Source organism: Lygodium microphyllum, chromosome 4 (assembly GCF_053477565.2).
Source record: "Lygodium microphyllum isolate KBCC chromosome 4, Lygodium_microphyllum_v1.1.10, whole genome shotgun sequence".
Lineage (NCBI taxonomy): Eukaryota > Viridiplantae > Streptophyta > Polypodiopsida > Schizaeales > Lygodiaceae > Lygodium > Lygodium microphyllum.
The window spans coordinates 169,859,572-169,877,479 of NC_141138.1; the positions used below are offsets into that span (position 1 = coordinate 169,859,572).

The window sequence follows — 17,908 nt, forward strand, 5'->3', positions numbered from 1 at the left end:
TTCATTTGACAGTCAAAATTGCAGTATGACATGAAGTCTACTCTGCTATCTTGCATGTCTAAATTGGGGTCTAAAATGGCCTCAGATGCCCCAAAAAGGAAAGATAAGCCCTAAAAGGCTTATTTCATAATATACAATGCTTTGCTCCTACTTTTGATGCCTCCATAGGCACTATCCAAGAGGAAGAGTGGAAGAATCGTAGAGCTTCTTACCCATTTCTTGCTTAAATCCTTGCTTTTTCTCCTTTTTAGCCTTCAAAACCAGCCTCGCTCAGTGGCACTGCTTTGATACCATGTCAAGAATCACATGGTGGGGGGAATTGGTTGAGTTGCTATGCCAAACACACACCATATGCACAAGGGGAAGCTCACTCAAGAACATAAGAAGAGAGATGGAGGCTGATACATTTTCTTGCTAGTTTTTTCTTATTCTTCCTCACAAAATACAAGGTATGCAAGGTATCAATAAGATACACCATAAAAAAAGTGGCCTACTAAGTCTCAGAGAGTGCATAATCGACTATACTAATTGGCTAGTGCTATAACTATGCTAGTTGTAGGTAGATGCAACAAACTAAATATAGTAATTGATAAGTTAGTGGCCATATGAGGATCATAATGACCAAAGATGTGCTAAGTGTAGATGTGCGGACTAATCTAACCAGACAGTCCACACATGTTGAGCTTGTCATCTCAATAATCTTGTTATGCCGCCTATGTAGAACATGGGCCTTGCGAAGAAGCATTGAGATGTTACAAAATGATGCAGCTATAAAGCATACTTGCAGATGTTGTGGCCCGTTACATTTGTTATGTACTTGAACGTTTATGGCACCTTGGGGGCATTAAGAGCAAGCCACAAAATACATATTGAGGTCAGGAATCCAAGCTTATGAAATGATCCTATGATAGGATATGTGTTGGTGGACATGTGTGGGAGGAGTTAGTAGGCTAGGGTTGTTGGAGGGAAATATTGTGCTTAACAATGCCCTAGTGGATATGTATGACCAAGTGTGGCACATTTGTAAAAGCATGGGAGGTGTTTGATGAACTTATGCAGGGTGTGGTCTCTTGGAAAAGCATTAATTGTAGGGTATGCAAGTCATGCGTGTAGTGTGACTATTTTGAACATATGAAATATAAGGACATGTTTGCAAACCTAGGTGCCTTTGTTTGCATGCTTAATGCATGCACCTATTGGATGAGGGCCAAATGTATTTTATGAAAACGAGTGCCAAATTTGATATCACACCAGTTTCATAGAACTAGTGTTGTATGGTTGGTCTCTTTGGTCGTGCAAGGGAGTTTAATGAGGCTTTAGCAGTTATTGAGATGATGCCATCTAGTGATTATCTTCCAGTCTAGATGGCTTTGTTGGGTGCTTGCTAGTAGAAGTGGAAGAATGTGAGGCTTGGGAGATCAACCTTTGATCGTATCCTTGAGATAGATAAAATTGTTGCTTAAGCCTAAATTTGTATGACTAATATTTATGCAGTAGTTGGGATTTAAGAGGATGCACTAGAGGTTGAAGTCATGCAAGTTGCAAATGAGGCTTGGAAGAAACTAGGATGTTATTGCTAGATTGATTCCAAAGGAAACACTCATCCCTTTTCAGTCAAGGACAAAAAACACCCACAACAAATACATTTACAAGAAGCTACAAGATCTTACAGAAAAGTTGCCACGACAGGATTATTCTCCAAGCTTGGGTCTAGTTTCATGAAACATATCTGATAACATGAAGAATGATATACTCTATGGGCACATTGAAAATTTTGCAATTGCCTTTTTTAACTTCTGCATGTGAGCTCTTACAATTGATTCCGATAAGAGCTCACATAGAACTGGTATGTTACAACCCTCAGATTTGATTTTGAGATTGACCATAAACTAGGACTGAGTCTCTTCTATAGGCTCACTTGTTAGTAGATTGTCAAGAAGTGAACTAGAGAGAAAGAAAGAGGAGACAAAAGATTGTTGAGAGAGAGAAGAAGAGGTACAGAAGTGAGAGAAAGAGAGTGATGAGAAGAGAGAAAGACTAGAATAAGAGAGAGAAAGGTGGGAAAGAGAAAGAAGCCATTGAAGCTGAGAGCAAGGTGAATAGGAGAAGGATAGTAATGTAATAATGTGTCAAAAGATGAGAAAAATTACATTTCCCTTCCTTTTATACCAATGTCAATGTGACATGGCATTAATACTATTTACACACTAAATCCGTATTATTCCCAACTTCTTACAATTCATCCCATCCCAAAGGTTTTTGGCCTTTAAAAAAAACTTACAAAGACTAAAAAAGGATGGATAGAACAGACTACTACTCTGTTTTCAGCTTTACAAATGGAAAAATGAATAAGAGATTAAATATACATGGACTGAAATGAAACAATGAGAGTAGGCCTCGGCTATATACATGATCAAGAATACTTCAAAGATACTCGAAGCCTTCAATGAGAGTAGGCCTTGGCTATATACATGATCAAGAATACTTCAAAGATACTTGGAGCCTTAAAGTCTTTAACTGTTGAGCTCAAAATGAAGTAGACAACTTGATGTATAAACAAACCCTATTGAACCAAATCTTCCATAACTTTTGGTAGAAGTGTCCAAATGAGGCATGCCACAAGTCAAAATGTAGCTCTTGAAGATTACTTTGACCCTATGTAGGTGGCATAATTCTGAAAATTAGGTAGAATAAAAACTATTCTAAAATAGTTTGCTATGTCCCTATCTGCACCGAAATTGACTCCATAGTCAGTAAGCTTCAGCCCCACTAATGTGTTCCTTAGGAAAGGAAACTCATCCAATATGGAATCAGGCCTCCAAGAAGCTTCCTCAGGTGGTAGACCTCTCCATTTGATCAAATATTCAATGATGGAATGAGATCAAAGCTTCTTCTCACCCTGACATATGATAGCCTCTAGGATGTACTGAATAAGACCTTCTTTATCAATAGGTGGTGGCTCATCAACTGTATCAATAGAACCACCATAGAAAGACTTGAGCTGACTAACACAAAATACATTATGAATATTAGTAGAAGAGGGTAGCTCCAATCTATATGCCAAGTCTCCAATGTGCTTCAAGATATGGTAATGGCCATAAAATCTGTGAGCAAGCTTGTTACTAGATCCATCTTTCAAAGTAGAGTACTGAGACTTGGGCGCTCTCAACAAAACCAATTCTCCTTCTTGGAACTCTAAAGGTCTCCTCTTCTCATCTGCATACATCTTCATTTGGTCTTGAGCTTTTCCAAGAACCATCTTGCACTGCCGAAGAAGAGTCTGCATTATTTCCAATTCTTCTTTCCCATGATGATTGCTTCTTTCATTAAAGATGACTGTGGGTAATGGCACCTTATAGCCATACATAGCCTCAAAGGGCGAAACTCCAATGCTAGCATAAGTGGAGTTATTGTAGGCAAACTCAGCCAAGTGTAACCAAGAATCCCATGAATTTTGGACATCATAATAGAAATGGTGAAGATAAGTTTCCAACCACTTATTTACCCTTTTTGTCTATGCATCATTCTGCAAGGATGATAGGCCATAGAGGGAGCCAATTTAGTGCCCATAGATGTGAATACCGCCCGCCAAAAGTTACTTATGAACTTTGAATCTCTATCATGAACAATCACTTGTGGTAATCCATGCAGTCTAAAAATCTGCTCCATGAACTAACTGGGACACTTGAGAAGTACTAAACTGGGTCTTGGTTGGAATGAAATGGAATGCCTTGGTGAGTCTATCTGCCACCACATATATACTATTCCATCCCTTTTTGGTAGTAGGAAAGCCAGTAATGAAGTCCATGGTAATGTGCGTCCATTTTCCTATAGGAATGGGTAATGGCCACAACAAACCATTTGGCTTATGGGTGCAATCCTTATTCTGTTGAACAAGGCATACACTTCATGAAGAAGTCTTTGACATCTTTCCACATCCTTTTCTAATAGAAGATTTTGCTGATGTTATCATAAGTTTTGAAAACTCCAAGGTGTCCAACTAAAGGCGAAGAATGCAACTCCTCCATAATTTTTTGTGTAAAAGAAAAAGTAGAGGGAATGGCAATCTTCCCATTTAACCATATGAGGCCATTTTGAAGCTAATAATGTACGTTATCTTCAATGAGACCTTGCTGTAATTTCTAAAAAATATGGTTGAGCTCTTAATCCAAAAGATAAACCTCATGTAGTTCTTCAATCTAGTCACTATGTATATCAATTATTGCTGAAACTTTGCAAGCCCACATATGAGAAAGAGAATCAACCACTAAATTGTCTTTGCCCCTCGTATGACTGATGCCAAAATCATAATTTTGCAGTGTAGCTACCCACCTACGCAGCTGCTTAGGAGTCAAATTGGACTGAGTGAGAAAATACTTAAGGACGATGTGATCAGTTTGAATCTGAAGTGACTGGCATACAAATAATGGTGCCATTTCTTTCTTGCATGTAAGATAGCCAATATCTCTTGGTCATAGACATTCATAGCCATTTCCTTATCTATAAGCTTATGGCTTTCAAAGGAAATCACTCCATGCTTCTATAATAGAATAGCTCCAATGCCTCGGCTACTCGCATCACACTGTATGGTAAACTCCTTCAAAAAATCTAGGTATACTGGAATAGGAGCAGAAGTAAGGAGTTCTTTTAACTGGTTGAAGCTACTATCTGCAAGAGTATCCCAAAAGAAAGTTTCCTTCTTCAACCTATCAGTCAAAGGAGCTGTAATAGCCGCATAATGCTTAATGAATTAGCGATAGAATAAAGATAGACCAAGAAATTCTCTAAGTGAAGTAGTGGTAGTGGGTGTTGGCCAATCTTTAATACACTACATCTTCTTGGGGTTAGCCAATATTCCTTTTTCACTAACAATATGTCCCAAGTATTCCACTTCAATCTGCATGAAAGAGCACTTTTTCTCCTTAGCAAAGTGTCTGTGATGTCTCAATACATCAAAAACCTTCCTCATGTGTGATAGATGGTCCTAAAGGGTCTTGTTGTAAATCATAATGTCATCAAAGAAGACAAAGACGAATTGAAAGAGGAAAGGCTACAAAATCCTGTTCATCAGACTTTGGAAGGTAGCTGGAGCATTTCTAAGCCCAAATGGCATCACTAGGAAATGATAGCATCCTCGATCAATCCTAAAGGTAGTCTTGATCTCATCACCCTCTCACATGTGGATTTGATGATTCCTTGATCTCAAGTCAAACTTCGTAAAGAATCTAGCCCCCTTTAGCTCATCAAGAAAATCATCAATCATGGGTATCAGATACTTGTTCTTCACTGTGATCTTGTTAAGATCCATGTAGTCAATACACATCCTGAAAGATCCATCTTTCTTTTTTACTAATAGGACCGGAGAGGCATAGGGTGAAGAACTACATTCAATGAATCCCATCTTAAGAAGCTCCTCGATTTTCTTGGCTACTTCTTCTCGCTCACACTTTGACAATCTCTAGGGTGGCTTATCGATTGACTTTGAGTTGGGCTCCAAATCAATGGGGTGATCTATTGCTCTCTTGGGAGGCAATGCAGTAGGCATCTCAAACAAGTCCATGTACTCCTCAAGAAGAGCTTTCAAGATTGGGTGACTTGCTAAATTTATGGACTGATCTTTAATTTTTTTATTCAAGCATAAAATAAATATCTGTGAGTGCTTCTTGTACTCCTTTTTGACTTATTGAATGGTGATAAATTGAAATTCTAATCTACTAGGAATTACCTGTAAATGGATAAGCTATCTATCAAAGATAAACTCCATATATAGCTATGAGAAATCCATAGTGATTTTGCCTAATGTTATTAAAAAATCGCAACGGAGTACAATATCTATGGGCCCCATTTCCAAGGTAATCAGGTTTACTTTTGCTTCAAAATTTTCAGCCAACTGGGCATATTTGTGTGCTAATTTTTTCTTCACCATTGTCCACTTGAACTCTTATGGGCTATTGTTAGTCAATATGGGAAGACAATTTAGCTTGTCCATAATGGACTTATTCACAAAATTGTGTGTAGTGCCACTATCTATCAAAATGAAAATAGCCTTCCCATGAATGTTACCCTTCATACAAAGTGTATTAGGGCTCTTAGAACCTGTCCAAGCATCCATGGAAATGGAACAACTAATGGCAACAAGTGGCTCATCATAAGTCCCTCTGGGTCAAAAGGAACACTTCCACCTGGATGAAAAGGAAAAGAGTCAACTGGATCATAAAAGTACTCTTGCTCAACTTCTTCCTTAAGATCATCATTTTCAGCATTAGGTGCAATTGCATTAGCCTCATCAATATCATCTTCAAAATCCTCAAAGACTAACATACTATGAACCTTGTCTTTTTCATTTTTGTATACACACTTTGTGGCATGATTAGGTGTATACTTTTTCCCACATTTGAAGCATAAGTCTTTTTCCTTTCTTTCTTTGTAGAGGTCTATAGGAGTAGACTTGGGATTCATATTGACTGAAATAGATTTAGGCTTGATATCCCCTTGTTTGAAGTCAACTCTAGGACTTTTTTCTATCCTAAAATTTCTTTGAGTTCTTGAAGCATTGAATGGTGGATAAGTTGGCACTCTTAAGCCCCCACTTGGCACACTATTGCTACCATAAACATTTCCAACTTGTCCTTGTTTGAAAAAAATCATTGGTTGTCCATAACTAGGCTAAAATGAAGTGTCTCTTCTATATTTCCTTCCATAGTGCTTCACAAGCTCAATAGCTTTGAAAAGAGTGGTAGGGCTTTGCACCATGACATCAGCTGATAAGGATGGCTCTAAACCATACATGTACTTGTGGGAGTTTACTTCATCTACTCTCTACATACATGGTAAGATTAAGGAATTGGTTGGTATACTCTCTTACACTTAGGCCTCTTTACTCTAAACCATACCATCTCCGTGCCAATTTCTCTTTCTCAAGAGGAGAGACAAAGACCTCAGCCACATAAGTGTCTTGAAAGCTTCCCAATTCTCTACAAGTATGTCTTCCTTCTTAATGTACCTCCACCAAGTATGTGCAAATCCCTCTAAATGCAAGGAATCAAAATGAATCTTCATATTATCAGTACTAGGGAATATACCAAAGTAAGATTCCAATTTGGAAATCCATTCCTCTAGATTAGATGGTGAAGATGATTGACCATTGAACTTGGCCAAGATGATCTTATCTTTCAACTCTCTTTCATGGAAGGATTGCTATCCCAAAATAGACTGGTCATGAGTATTAGGCATTGAACCCCCAAAATGATATGAAACTCTCCCAATAGGTGGCTGAGAACTAGTATGAAACCTTCTCGTTGTTGGTAGAGAACCTCTAGGAAGTTGGGTATTCAACCCAAAAGCTTGAGAGTTGGCACTATTCAAATTGCCCAAATAGTCATCATGTCTTTGTGAATTCTCACGTACTTCATATTGGCTGTTTGGGATACCCCTTCATCCAATGATTCCATGGCCTTGACCATTTTGGTTAGGAGGCTGAAGTGGGACTGAGGGTTCGCTACGTGAATAAGCTTTCTCCTTTGCTTCTTTGGATCCCATTTACATTTGCATCCAGTGGGAGAATTGAGCCATTATTTGAGCATTAGATTATACTAACTTGTCAATGGAAGTCTTTTTTTGGGTAGTTGAATCCACTAACTTCTCAAGGGAAAGCTTCGTTTGACTAGTAGACAAGACCATCTACTCCACTCTTGATAATAGCTCCATATGACGTTGGGCATGCTTATTTGCATGTTCACACATGGTATAATTAAGTGCATTGATTTCTCCATGCACTTGAGGCTCTTCAAGGCTCTCTTGGGATATATTATCCAACATAAAATCTCTGATTTGTTGAGCATACTCATCCTGGGCCTTATTTTTGCCTTTATGCCCTTGCCATAATAGTGCAGTCATGCAGTACTCCCTATGAGAAAATTGGCTATAACTTGAGCTAGGAAGCTTGGATTCCCAAAATTTTTGATTCAAATTGAATCCAATGATGCCCTCTTTAAGATGAGCTATAGCACATCATAATAGGTTTAGGATAAAAATTCTGCAATTCAATCTTTGAGTCTGAACTGTCCAAACCTGCATTTTGTTTCAACCTGTAAATGCCTTGTTCCCACCTGTAAGGTAAAATGATGGTTCCAAATGGCTACCAAACCCTGTTTCAACTTGTAAATGCCTTGTTCCCACCTGTAAGGTAAAATGATGGTTCGAAATGGCTACCAAACCCTATAGGAGGTTGAATAGGACCTTTGGGCACTCTGTAGTACTTGCACCTATACTTCAATAATGAAGTTGGTACCTGTAAGGACCTGTAAATAACTTGCAATGTCCTATAAAGTCCATGTTTTACCTTGTTTTGCTCTTGAAGGTACTTGAGTCTTTAAAGGCACTTCAATCTTCAATTCTCCACTCATTGTACTTGTCTGAGGGATAAAATGCTAGGACAGGCTCCGAATCATTGGGAGGTGGGCAAAGTTCCCCCCCGGGTCGATTGGTTGCACCCCTTTGTGATCTTCTATAGTGAGGGAGGGTCACATCTCTTTTGTCCCACTATCTCCCCCACCATCCACCTTTTTCCTTGATGGGTATATCAACATGGCAGGAGCATGCTACTCTAATCAATCAACATGAAATGCATTTATGAAATATTCATCCAACCCCTTTCATGAAATGCAATAGGATGGAAAGTTTGAAAGATTGGATGGAAAGAGGGTCTTACCAATGCAATTCAGTGACTCACTGATTGCTAGTACTTACCCTTTACAATATTTCAAGCTTGGGTAAAAGAGATCAGCTAATCAAATCAAGGTTATGCATCAAAACTTTGTAAACAATATCTATGATGGAATATGATTGAATGAATGCTGAAATTCAATGAAATATGCTTTGATTAATAGAAAGAGCGCTAATATTTGATCTATTGATTAATTCAAAGAGTTAATTGACCAATAATCTCCCATCAACAAGTGGAAAAGCATAAGCAATGGATTATTGAGAGATTTTAGAGATTAAGCAAGTAAGATACCTTGATTAAGCTCGAAGAAGATGATTAATGTCAGCTCCAATCCAAATAATGGAAAAATCCTCCATAATCCACCCTGAATCCATCATAAAGCTTGAAAGATCCATAAAATCAGCCCATATAAGCTCCAATATGATCAAATCTATGAAGAATCAATGCCCCGAACTTGCTTGAACACTTAAATATGAAATATTCAGGCCTCTTGAAAAAAAGCCCCAAAATAGACCCTTAATATGAGCTCCAATATTCTCAATAAGTTGAAATCCTTGCAATGTCTTCAATCTTGGAGTCCATTCAACTTCAAAATGATAGTAGAGAAGCCTTGGAGGTTAGGAAGATCCAAAGATTGAAGAAATTTGAGCTTCTAGGTATGTGGCTATGGCTGTCCTATTGTGTTTTAGGGTTTCCATCAAAGGGAATGAAGATTAGGGCCCCAACCTCCCTGAAAGCTGAAGGTATTCCCTACTAGGTAGTGTACCAATGTTATGCAACTAATGTGTAAGAGATGTGCAGTAGAAGGAGGAGAATAAATGATCAAGGAAATCATCGCAATTTTTGAGTTGTGTATTGGTCCATCTACTACATCAACTGCTTGATATTGGTACTCAATTTGATTAATAAAAGGTAAGGAATCTTTGTCCCATGGTTTGTGGCTAAGAGAGATGGTCAGTAGAGAAGAAGCTTGAAGGATTTCTTGGTAGCCACCATTGAAGCTTCAATCAAAAGCTTGGAAGAGAGAGAAAGAGAGGCTCCATTTGAAAAGTAACCACAATTTAACTCCCAACTAAGCTAGTTAACTCCCATTTGTGACCTACTTACCTCAAAATTGTATGAAAATTTGATGACGACTTGCTATTTTAGCCTTCCACCGCCATATCTGCCCTTGAAGATCTCCAGATATAGTCTCTTGCTAACTGTAGATGATCTACAAACCTCTCCTAGTCACTATGTATGTCAAGTATCTGTAGTACGCGTCTGAAATTGGTTTTTATGGAGAAAAATTGGACTAAAATAGAGGAAAATTTGACCAAAGACCAATGCTCTGATACCACTTGTCAAGAAGTGAACTAGAGAGAAAGAAAGAGGAGAGAGAAGATTGCTGAAGAGAGAGAAGAAGAGGTGCTAAAGTGAGAGAAAGAGAGTGAAGAGGAGAGAGAAAGATAGGAAAGAGAAAGAAGCCATTGAAGCTGAGAGCAAGGTGAAGAGGAGAAGGATAGTAATGTATTAATGTGTCAAAAAATGAGAAAAATTACATGTCCCCTCGTTTTATACCAATGTCAGTGTGACATGGCATCAATACTATTTACACACTAAATCCTTATTCTTCTCAACTTCTTACATGCATTCCACACCTCACTCCATCATTCCAGCCAAATATCAGTAGTCCTTTCCATGCCCACTATTGTTTATACCCCTCTCCTTGGTGGATATCGGAATTCATGGTGCTTCTTGGAGTGCTGATGATCTTGGGCGCTTCCTGTGCATGTTCATAATCAAACACCCTTTGCCCAGTTGCCTATAGTCTACCCCCAATCAAGGTCTTGTTTCTAGCTCCTTTATGATGTGTTTCTTCATTAGGCAAACCACCTAGCATCCGTACACATCTAGTAGCCTATTTTTTCCCACCTTGAGAGGCATTGGCTATTGTTCTAGACTGCCTGATTGACATTGATACTACTCTAGCTATTGCCTATTTCTCTAGCCCTTGTATTTGCTAATGGAGGTCACTTTCAATCTGTTGTGCTGAAGTAGCTTTAAATAGATCCCAAATGTAGCAGTAGTAGTTTGAATATGCTTGATGATGTTTAAAAAAGACGACAACAATGTAGGTAGACTAGAGGCAACAAAAATACACATTTGAAAGGGTGTTTCTTAATATCCTTTGAACACACGTTATATAGATGTTTTTTTATAGGTGCACTCCTTGGGTTCATGACACTGGATCTCTCGCAATCTCATAACCTAACACATAACTCCAAATTGAACCAACTTATTAGGGATGGAAAGAAGAAGAGGAAAGGCAAGAAGAAGATGAAGACCTTTGCTATCCCAAGTCATTCACTCAATATGCCTCTTACACACACACACACACACACACACAAAATAATGGAGACAAGATTATAATTTAAGAAGTGAATTGAGAGCTTCAATAGCATTGTTAGAGCTTTTGCATCGTGGATACACCAAAAGGGCAAATACAATTGAGACCTTTCACCCTTATGTAGAGATCAAAATTAGGATTAGGGTTAGGCCCTTTCTCTAGGGTAGTACTGTATTTGTACTTAAGGGTTTTTGAGTTTTAGGATTTATACATTTGTGAATTAGGGTTTGTGTCTCACTTTGCATTTTAGGGTTTGCACAATTGTGAGTTTGCATCCTCTTTCGGGCATCCTACCCACTTTGTGGGATCTAGGCTAGTCATTTCTCAATGAATGTTTACCCCTTAACCTTATTATACCTAGTTTATGTTATTCCAATTACAAATTCATGTGCGTAACACATACAATAATTGTGATTGTGACAAATACAATCATGGGTAATAATACAATGTGCATGGGTGTGATGAGCACGATTCTCACAAAATAATACAACCATGATAATATGATGTCCATAAAGTATCATAAGTTCTATGTAATAATATACTATAGCTCCAAAAGACAATATCCATTGAAATAGTTCTAGCACTTGTACTTTGACTGTCTTTGACTTTCCTTGACTTTGCCTTTGATTGTAGCCTTCCACATTTCCAGTTAATAGATGTATATGCTCTACGTTAGTTCCACCCTACTGCTCTTAGATAAACAAAGCATTGTTATATTCTATTTTTTAAGTTGCCTCCTCTTGGTGCTAAGTTTTTAAGACATTTTACTTACTTTGTTACAATCTAAACCAAATTGAGATTTTGAAGTTCTCCACTTAGTTGGAAGATGCTTTTGTATTTTATCTTTCTTTTTAGTTGGAAGACGCTTTTGCCTTTTATCTTTCTTCTTAAGATTCTCCACTTGAACCTTCATTGCATCCAACTCACTCTCTAGCTTCGCCAGCTTACTTGCTTCCAATTTATGTTTCTCTTCTCCCACATAGTGGTTACAAGATAAAGTGGTTGCCGAACATTATGAATTTCAGATTCTTGCTCAAGATGTAAGCGATTGGTGGCTCACCTATTTTAGGATCAGTTGAGATTAATATTCTTTTTACCTTCATATCTCAACCTCTTACCCTCAACTTCATTAGAAGCACCTTATGGTTCGCTCCTGTTTGTGTCATGATGGGGCTCTCCAATTGACCACCATAGTTTGAGAAAGAGAAAGAATATGACAAAGAAGAGAACCAACAAAAGCAAAAACAAAAGAAAGATGCAAATGAAAAGATCAAAGACGTAAAAATTTGTAAATTTAAACCAAAAAAATATGTAAAATAGTTTGCTTTTTGAGGCACTAATGAGGGTTATTGAGATGTCACATTGTTTGGAAATATGTCTACTTATAAAGGAAAAAAAAGGGAAGGGATAGAAAAGAGAGAGCCACAAGCCTTATTTTACTACGAATACCGCCCCAGAGTTAGAGGAAAACGGGGCATTCTATAGGGTGGGTTCACTTCCATAAAAGTTATGCAAAAATATTGCCTTTAAGGAATCCTTTTGTCATTTAATAACTACTTGAATTTCAAGGGACTTCGTCCAGTTATCTCCCTTTTTGCACAATGCTTTCTCTCTTATATATCAAGTAATGAAAAAGAAAAGGAAAATGAGAAAATGGAAACCACTCCCTATGCTCATTGGTGGGGATGACTTTAATGAACTTAAGGTGGGTGAGTTATTTTAAAAGTTTTGATTGGTGGATCACTTTGGGTAATATTTGGTAGGTCCCTGATAGCTCATTGCATGTTCACATGGCTATTGTACCTTGTGGCCATATGTTTCTAGGTGATATGTGGCACAATGATATGACCAATTATCAACATGAACATCAAAGAGTACATTCAGCGAACGTTAATATTGTTGAAAATTTAGAGAGAGAGAGAGAGAGAGAGAGAGAGAGAGTTGAAGGAGGAGGCGTCTCCATGGTGGCTGTGCGAGAGGGAGCTCAGGTAAAGCTGGTCGTTTTGTTAGGGGGCGGGGGTAGTTACAAGAAAAAAAGTTGGTACGAGTAAATCTTGAACGGGGTTGACTTGAAACGGGTGAACGTGTCGACGGGCGGGGCGTCTGGGACGGCCCCACATGAAAAGACAAGGATCCCGCAACGTGGACGAATGACCATCTGACAGAGCGACAGGGAGACAGAGTCATGTTCGTCGCCACGTGTGCGGTAAAAAAGGGGGGACCTTGGCAAAAGAATTGAATTCTCGCTCTCTTTTACAAGGCTGTAAAACTTTTGAACAAAAAAAATTTGAGAATAAAAAATTTATAGGCGTAGCCAAGGTAGAGAGAGAGAGAGATAGCCAAGGTAGAGAGAGAGAGAGAGAGAGAGAAGTGCTCGTCTCTTCTCACTCCCGAGTCCCAGCTTTCTTCCGCCTTTCGTTTTCTTTCCTGTCTGGTTGAATTCCCATCGCTGCCACGCGTTGCCATGTGTAGCGACTTCGATAGAAAGTATCTCCCACCCCCACCCCCACCCCCACCCCCTCCCTTCCCCCTCCCCCTGTAGCTGATATTCTGTAGCTCCTACCGGTGGGAACCTTGCCAAACCATTCATGGATAAAGACCGGCCCTCACCATCATCATCAGCAGCAGCATCAGTATTGAGCTTACCCTTCTGTGTGTATGGAGAGAACTGTCGTTGTTAAAGGTTGGTGTTCTTATTGCTGTAGGTTCTTTTCTGCTCACATTCGCCATGGCCGCGCCCCTCGTGTTTGAACAGATCTTGAGGTTGCAATATGTCATGCTGGAGGTGCTGAAGGATTTGTACTTGTTTATCTCCATATCCGCTCTCGTTATGTGGATGAAGGCCACTGGATGACAGATTGTGCGTGGAGTTCTCTTTGGGGTGGGGTTCTCGGATACCACATTTGTGTGATCATTCATTCTATCCCTTGAGATAATTCTTGCTGGAATCGTGCATATCGGGTTTTGTGATTAGTATTGATGGAGGAGGGCAAGCGGGGACCAGGTGGTAAAGCTGGCAGAGGCCCGGCAGTGTGTGAAGATAGCAGTATAGGCGCCGCAAGGCGGAAGAGATTGGAAATCAGGCGGTTCAGGATGATGATGGAGCAGATTGAATTATCAGGTGCAGCAGCTGCAGCTGATGACGACAATTACATGGCCCCTGCAATGAAGAAGCCGAGGAGGGGAGGAGGACGAGCTGGCAGCCGCGGAGAGGGCATGCCTTGCAGCTGCACAGCAGGTCAAGAGGGAGAGGATTTGGGAGAGGGTGTGGACGAGGAGGGGTGCAGGTCCGAGGACAATCATGATCAGTGCCCCATGTTTGGAGTCGTGAGTGTTTGTGGGAGGAGGAGAGAGATGGAAGACACAGTGACTGCCATGCCTTCATTTCTGGAGCTGCAGGCGCTGCGGCATCGACAACATCAATCATCCATATCCAATAATTGCAGTATCAATGCAGTGATTGATAACAGTAATAATCCAGCCAGTGCGGGCGATGCTAGTGCCGCTGCGGATCATGCCAGTACTGCCAGTGTGTGTTCTAGTGATCAAGCTGATACTGTTGCCCGGAAAGGAGCCAAGTTTCATTTCTTCGGGGTCTACGACGGTCATTCTGGTGTGCAGGTATGGAGTTTTCTGAAACCTTCAATCTAAGTTGTGTGTGTAGCTTATTGCTTGATGGAGCATTTTTAGATTACTGGCCATTCTCGTGCATACAGGTCGTGATCAGTAGGCTAAACTGTCTATACTCTCCCGGTTTATGAGGGTCCTTCACTGTTCACTCGGTATTGGAACCATACTTCGACAATTGTGCTCTAAATGTAGACACTTCTTATGAATGACACGTTCCAATAATTTCGGTTGATTTCCAGTCTATAACCTTGCCCGATTATAACTGCTCGGAGTATCTCAGTTTCTACTGAACTTCTAAAAAGAATTACTTTCCCAGTGCTTTATTTTATCGTTCAGATATTACTGATCAAGGTTTATACTTTCTTCCACATCTAAACGTTTGAGTCATATTGCTTCCGATTGCTCTCAATACACTAGAGACTAGAGATGGGTTGAGAGAATTTATGTTGCATCTAGGAAAGCCAACTACTTTTCCCCGCATTGTTAAGTCTTTTTTCCAGGTAGCACTTCACATCATGGTACATTTTATTCAGATATGTATCCTTACTCTTAAGGGATGCTTCTCCTCTAGGTAGCACAATTTTGCAAGGAGCACTTACACATTGTTTTGGCACGACAAATGAGGAAACTAGCTACTCTAAGTGATGCTGATGGTGATATAGAAGAAGAGAAGATACAATGGAGAACCGCATTTGAAGCATCTTTTAGGCACCTTGATGACCAACTTAGTGGATCTTGTCGAAGAGAACCCTCTTGCCCTAAGGAGCTTGGCAAGACGACATGTTGTCATGAACCTCTGGTGTCAGAGACCGTTGGATCTACAGCGGTGGTGGCTGTGGTGGGAAGATGTCAAATCTTTGTGGCCAATTGCGGGGACTCTAGAGCAGTGCTTAGTCGAGCTGGGCAAGCAATACCCCTTTCAAGTGATCATAAGGTTAGAAGTTTTCTCCCCCTTTTCATCACATATAAGTTTAGTACAAATATAAATGCTTGCAACTAGTTCTAATAACATATGGGTATAATTTGCTAGTTATGAGGCTTCATATTCGTCTTGTAAGACATTAGGAGTGTGATGTTCTTTGATAAATAGGTACATCTTTTTTTGCAAGGGGGTTATACATGAGAAGAATATAAACATACAACTTGTTTGATTGCTATATGATTATATTCTGTCACTGCAATGAACTAAGGTCAATCAGCAGCGCACTATACATCTAATGCATTGAGTTTGAGCATCATACAATTATTGAACAAATAGAGGCAAAAATGTGGTCATCATATTATATGTTCAAGATGTGTGGGCACTAGTCTCTGTGAAGGAACTAATCATGAACGTTTCTTGTGGGTGATACTAGACTTGTTTCCTCTTGACAACGAGATCCACTCCCCTTATTAGGAATCTTATTTTTGTTCCATATATGCTTTATTTAATGCTTGATTGGATGTTTTTTGGGGGATATTTAGTTTTTCATTTTTCATGCCATAGCTAATTATAGAGCTAGTACAATGGATTTGGTTGATAACCAATATAAAATATTCGGTTCATTATGTGTTTTGAGATTCATGGCATGTAAGTTTTGTTTGTTTATTGCATGACCTAGTGTCGTTTTGTTTATTTACCTACATTACAAATGATCAACTATATACTGGACAACATTTTGATGATGTGTGAACTATAGGCATAGAAATTGCCATAAGAACGTGAAGGCATTGCTTACATTTGGTTTAATGTATTGCTTTATTTTGTTGTTTTTGAAATCTTCCAAGCAGACCACATAAACTTGCATTAAAAGCCATAGTTTGGTTTTATGTATGTAGGCTTCTATAGTTATTTATGGGATCTTGTATATTGACTAATGTTCTATTTTACTTTTTGTCAATAGCCAAATCGTTTAGACGAAGCAGAGCGCATCGAAGAAGTTGGAGGGCATGTGATTGATTGGAATGGACATCGAGTTTTGGGTGTTCTTGCTATGTCGAGGGCTATAGGTAAAACACTCGTCTCATTGTAGTTACTTTAGGGTGAAATTTATTGTGTACTAATGAGTTTGAGTTTTTGTGGACCATCAATGATAACAATTGATAGGTGATAGGTATCTTAAACCATATCTCATCTCCGAACCGGAGGTCACTTGCACAAGACGAAGCCAAGATGATGAATGCCTTATTCTAGCAAGTGATGGGCTTTGGGATGTGATATCCAATGACATGGCATGTAGTGTGGCACGAAGATGCCTAGCTAGTTGGCATAGCAAACATGGAGAGGTGGAGAGGTCAATGAAAGATGAATCACCGGCAGAAGCTGCTGCTGCTTTATTGACAAAACTTGCCTTTGCCAAGAACAGCAAAGACAACATCACAGTTATTGTAGTTGACCTCAAAGCACACCATTCTCATCCTCATTCTCGTTCATTTGCTTAGGTGAATATCAATAATTTCCCAAATGTGATCCAAACAAAGTGAGTTTGGGCTAGAACTTTTTCTTTTCTTTTTTGGAATCTTATACCTTCATTTGACTTGTATTTTTTGTGTGTAGCTAGATTGTTGACCCAACATCAACTCATCCATAAATGTCAAAAACTTTGGACACCATAATTAATTTGTTTGTGACAATATTAAGAAAAGCAATTATAATTGACATGTGGCATGCATATGAAGAAAATGTAATGTCTAATACATACAAGTGCATGAGGTGTTCTTGTTGTGTGGAGAGAGAGAGAGAGAGAGAGAGAGAGAGAGAGAGAGAGAGAGAGAGAGAGAGAGAGATTCGTAATGTGTGTGTGTGAATATTGGCTAGCCTTTTATACATAGGGGCAAGGTATTGAAAGAGCTCTTGTAACCAGGTGACATGAACCATATTTACTGAGCCAATTTGAGGTCCACTATGTTGCTATAATGTTGTTATAGGCCTAATGTTGCATCAAATACTCAACCTCAAGAACAAGCATCAAATTCAACAAACAAGAGAACCACCAACTCCAATAAGCCAAAGAATGAAAAAAAGTGATTGTTTATAAACAGTAGAGCTCACCAACTCAAGATTCAAAACAACCATCACAATTAGAAAAGAAAAGGTAAGAAAGTGGACCTATAACAACATTAGGCCTAGGTTGCTACAAACTGGATAAAAAATAAATAACAATCCTCAAATTATTCCCATCAAA

General features: G+C 39.1%; 1 protein-coding gene across 6 annotated transcripts; it reads left to right on the forward strand.

Moving 5' to 3' along the window:
- Nucleotides 1-13,614: 13,614 nt before the first annotated feature.
- LOC148037890 (protein phosphatase 2C 51-like) lies at nucleotides 13,615-17,364 on the forward strand. Of its 6 annotated transcripts, none has more exons than XM_087676866.1 (5): nucleotides 13,615-13,747; nucleotides 13,870-14,735; nucleotides 15,316-15,678; nucleotides 16,628-16,733; nucleotides 16,831-17,364. In XM_087676866.1, the coding sequence occupies exons 2-5, from the start codon at nucleotides 14,094-14,096 to the stop codon at nucleotides 17,163-17,165; spliced, it is 1,446 nt and encodes a 481-aa protein (XP_087532992.1). In that variant the 5' UTR covers nucleotides 13,615-13,747; nucleotides 13,870-14,093; the 3' UTR covers nucleotides 17,166-17,364. The 6 variants fall into 6 exon arrangements, with proteins under 6 accessions (XP_087532992.1, XP_087532996.1, XP_087532995.1 ...); XM_087676867.1 differs by having other exon boundaries at nucleotides 13,628-14,735; nucleotides 16,831-17,165; nucleotides 17,281-17,317; XM_087676868.1 differs by having other exon boundaries at nucleotides 13,628-14,735; nucleotides 16,831-17,165; nucleotides 17,285-17,304.
- The last annotated feature ends 544 nt before the right edge of the window (nucleotides 17,365-17,908 follow it).

Coding starts and splice junctions, on each gene's coding strand:
- LOC148037890 (XM_087676866.1), top strand. CDS start 14,094: ATGGAGGAGGGCAAGCGGGGACCAGGTGGTAAAGCTGGCAGAGGCCCG. Junction 15,679..16,627: donor CCCTTTCAAGTGATCATAAG/GTTAGAAGTTTT, acceptor TTTTGTCAATAG/CCAAATCGTTTAGACGAAGC. Junction 16,734..16,830: donor TGCTATGTCGAGGGCTATAG/GTAAAACACTCG, acceptor AACAATTGATAG/GTGATAGGTATCTTAAACCA.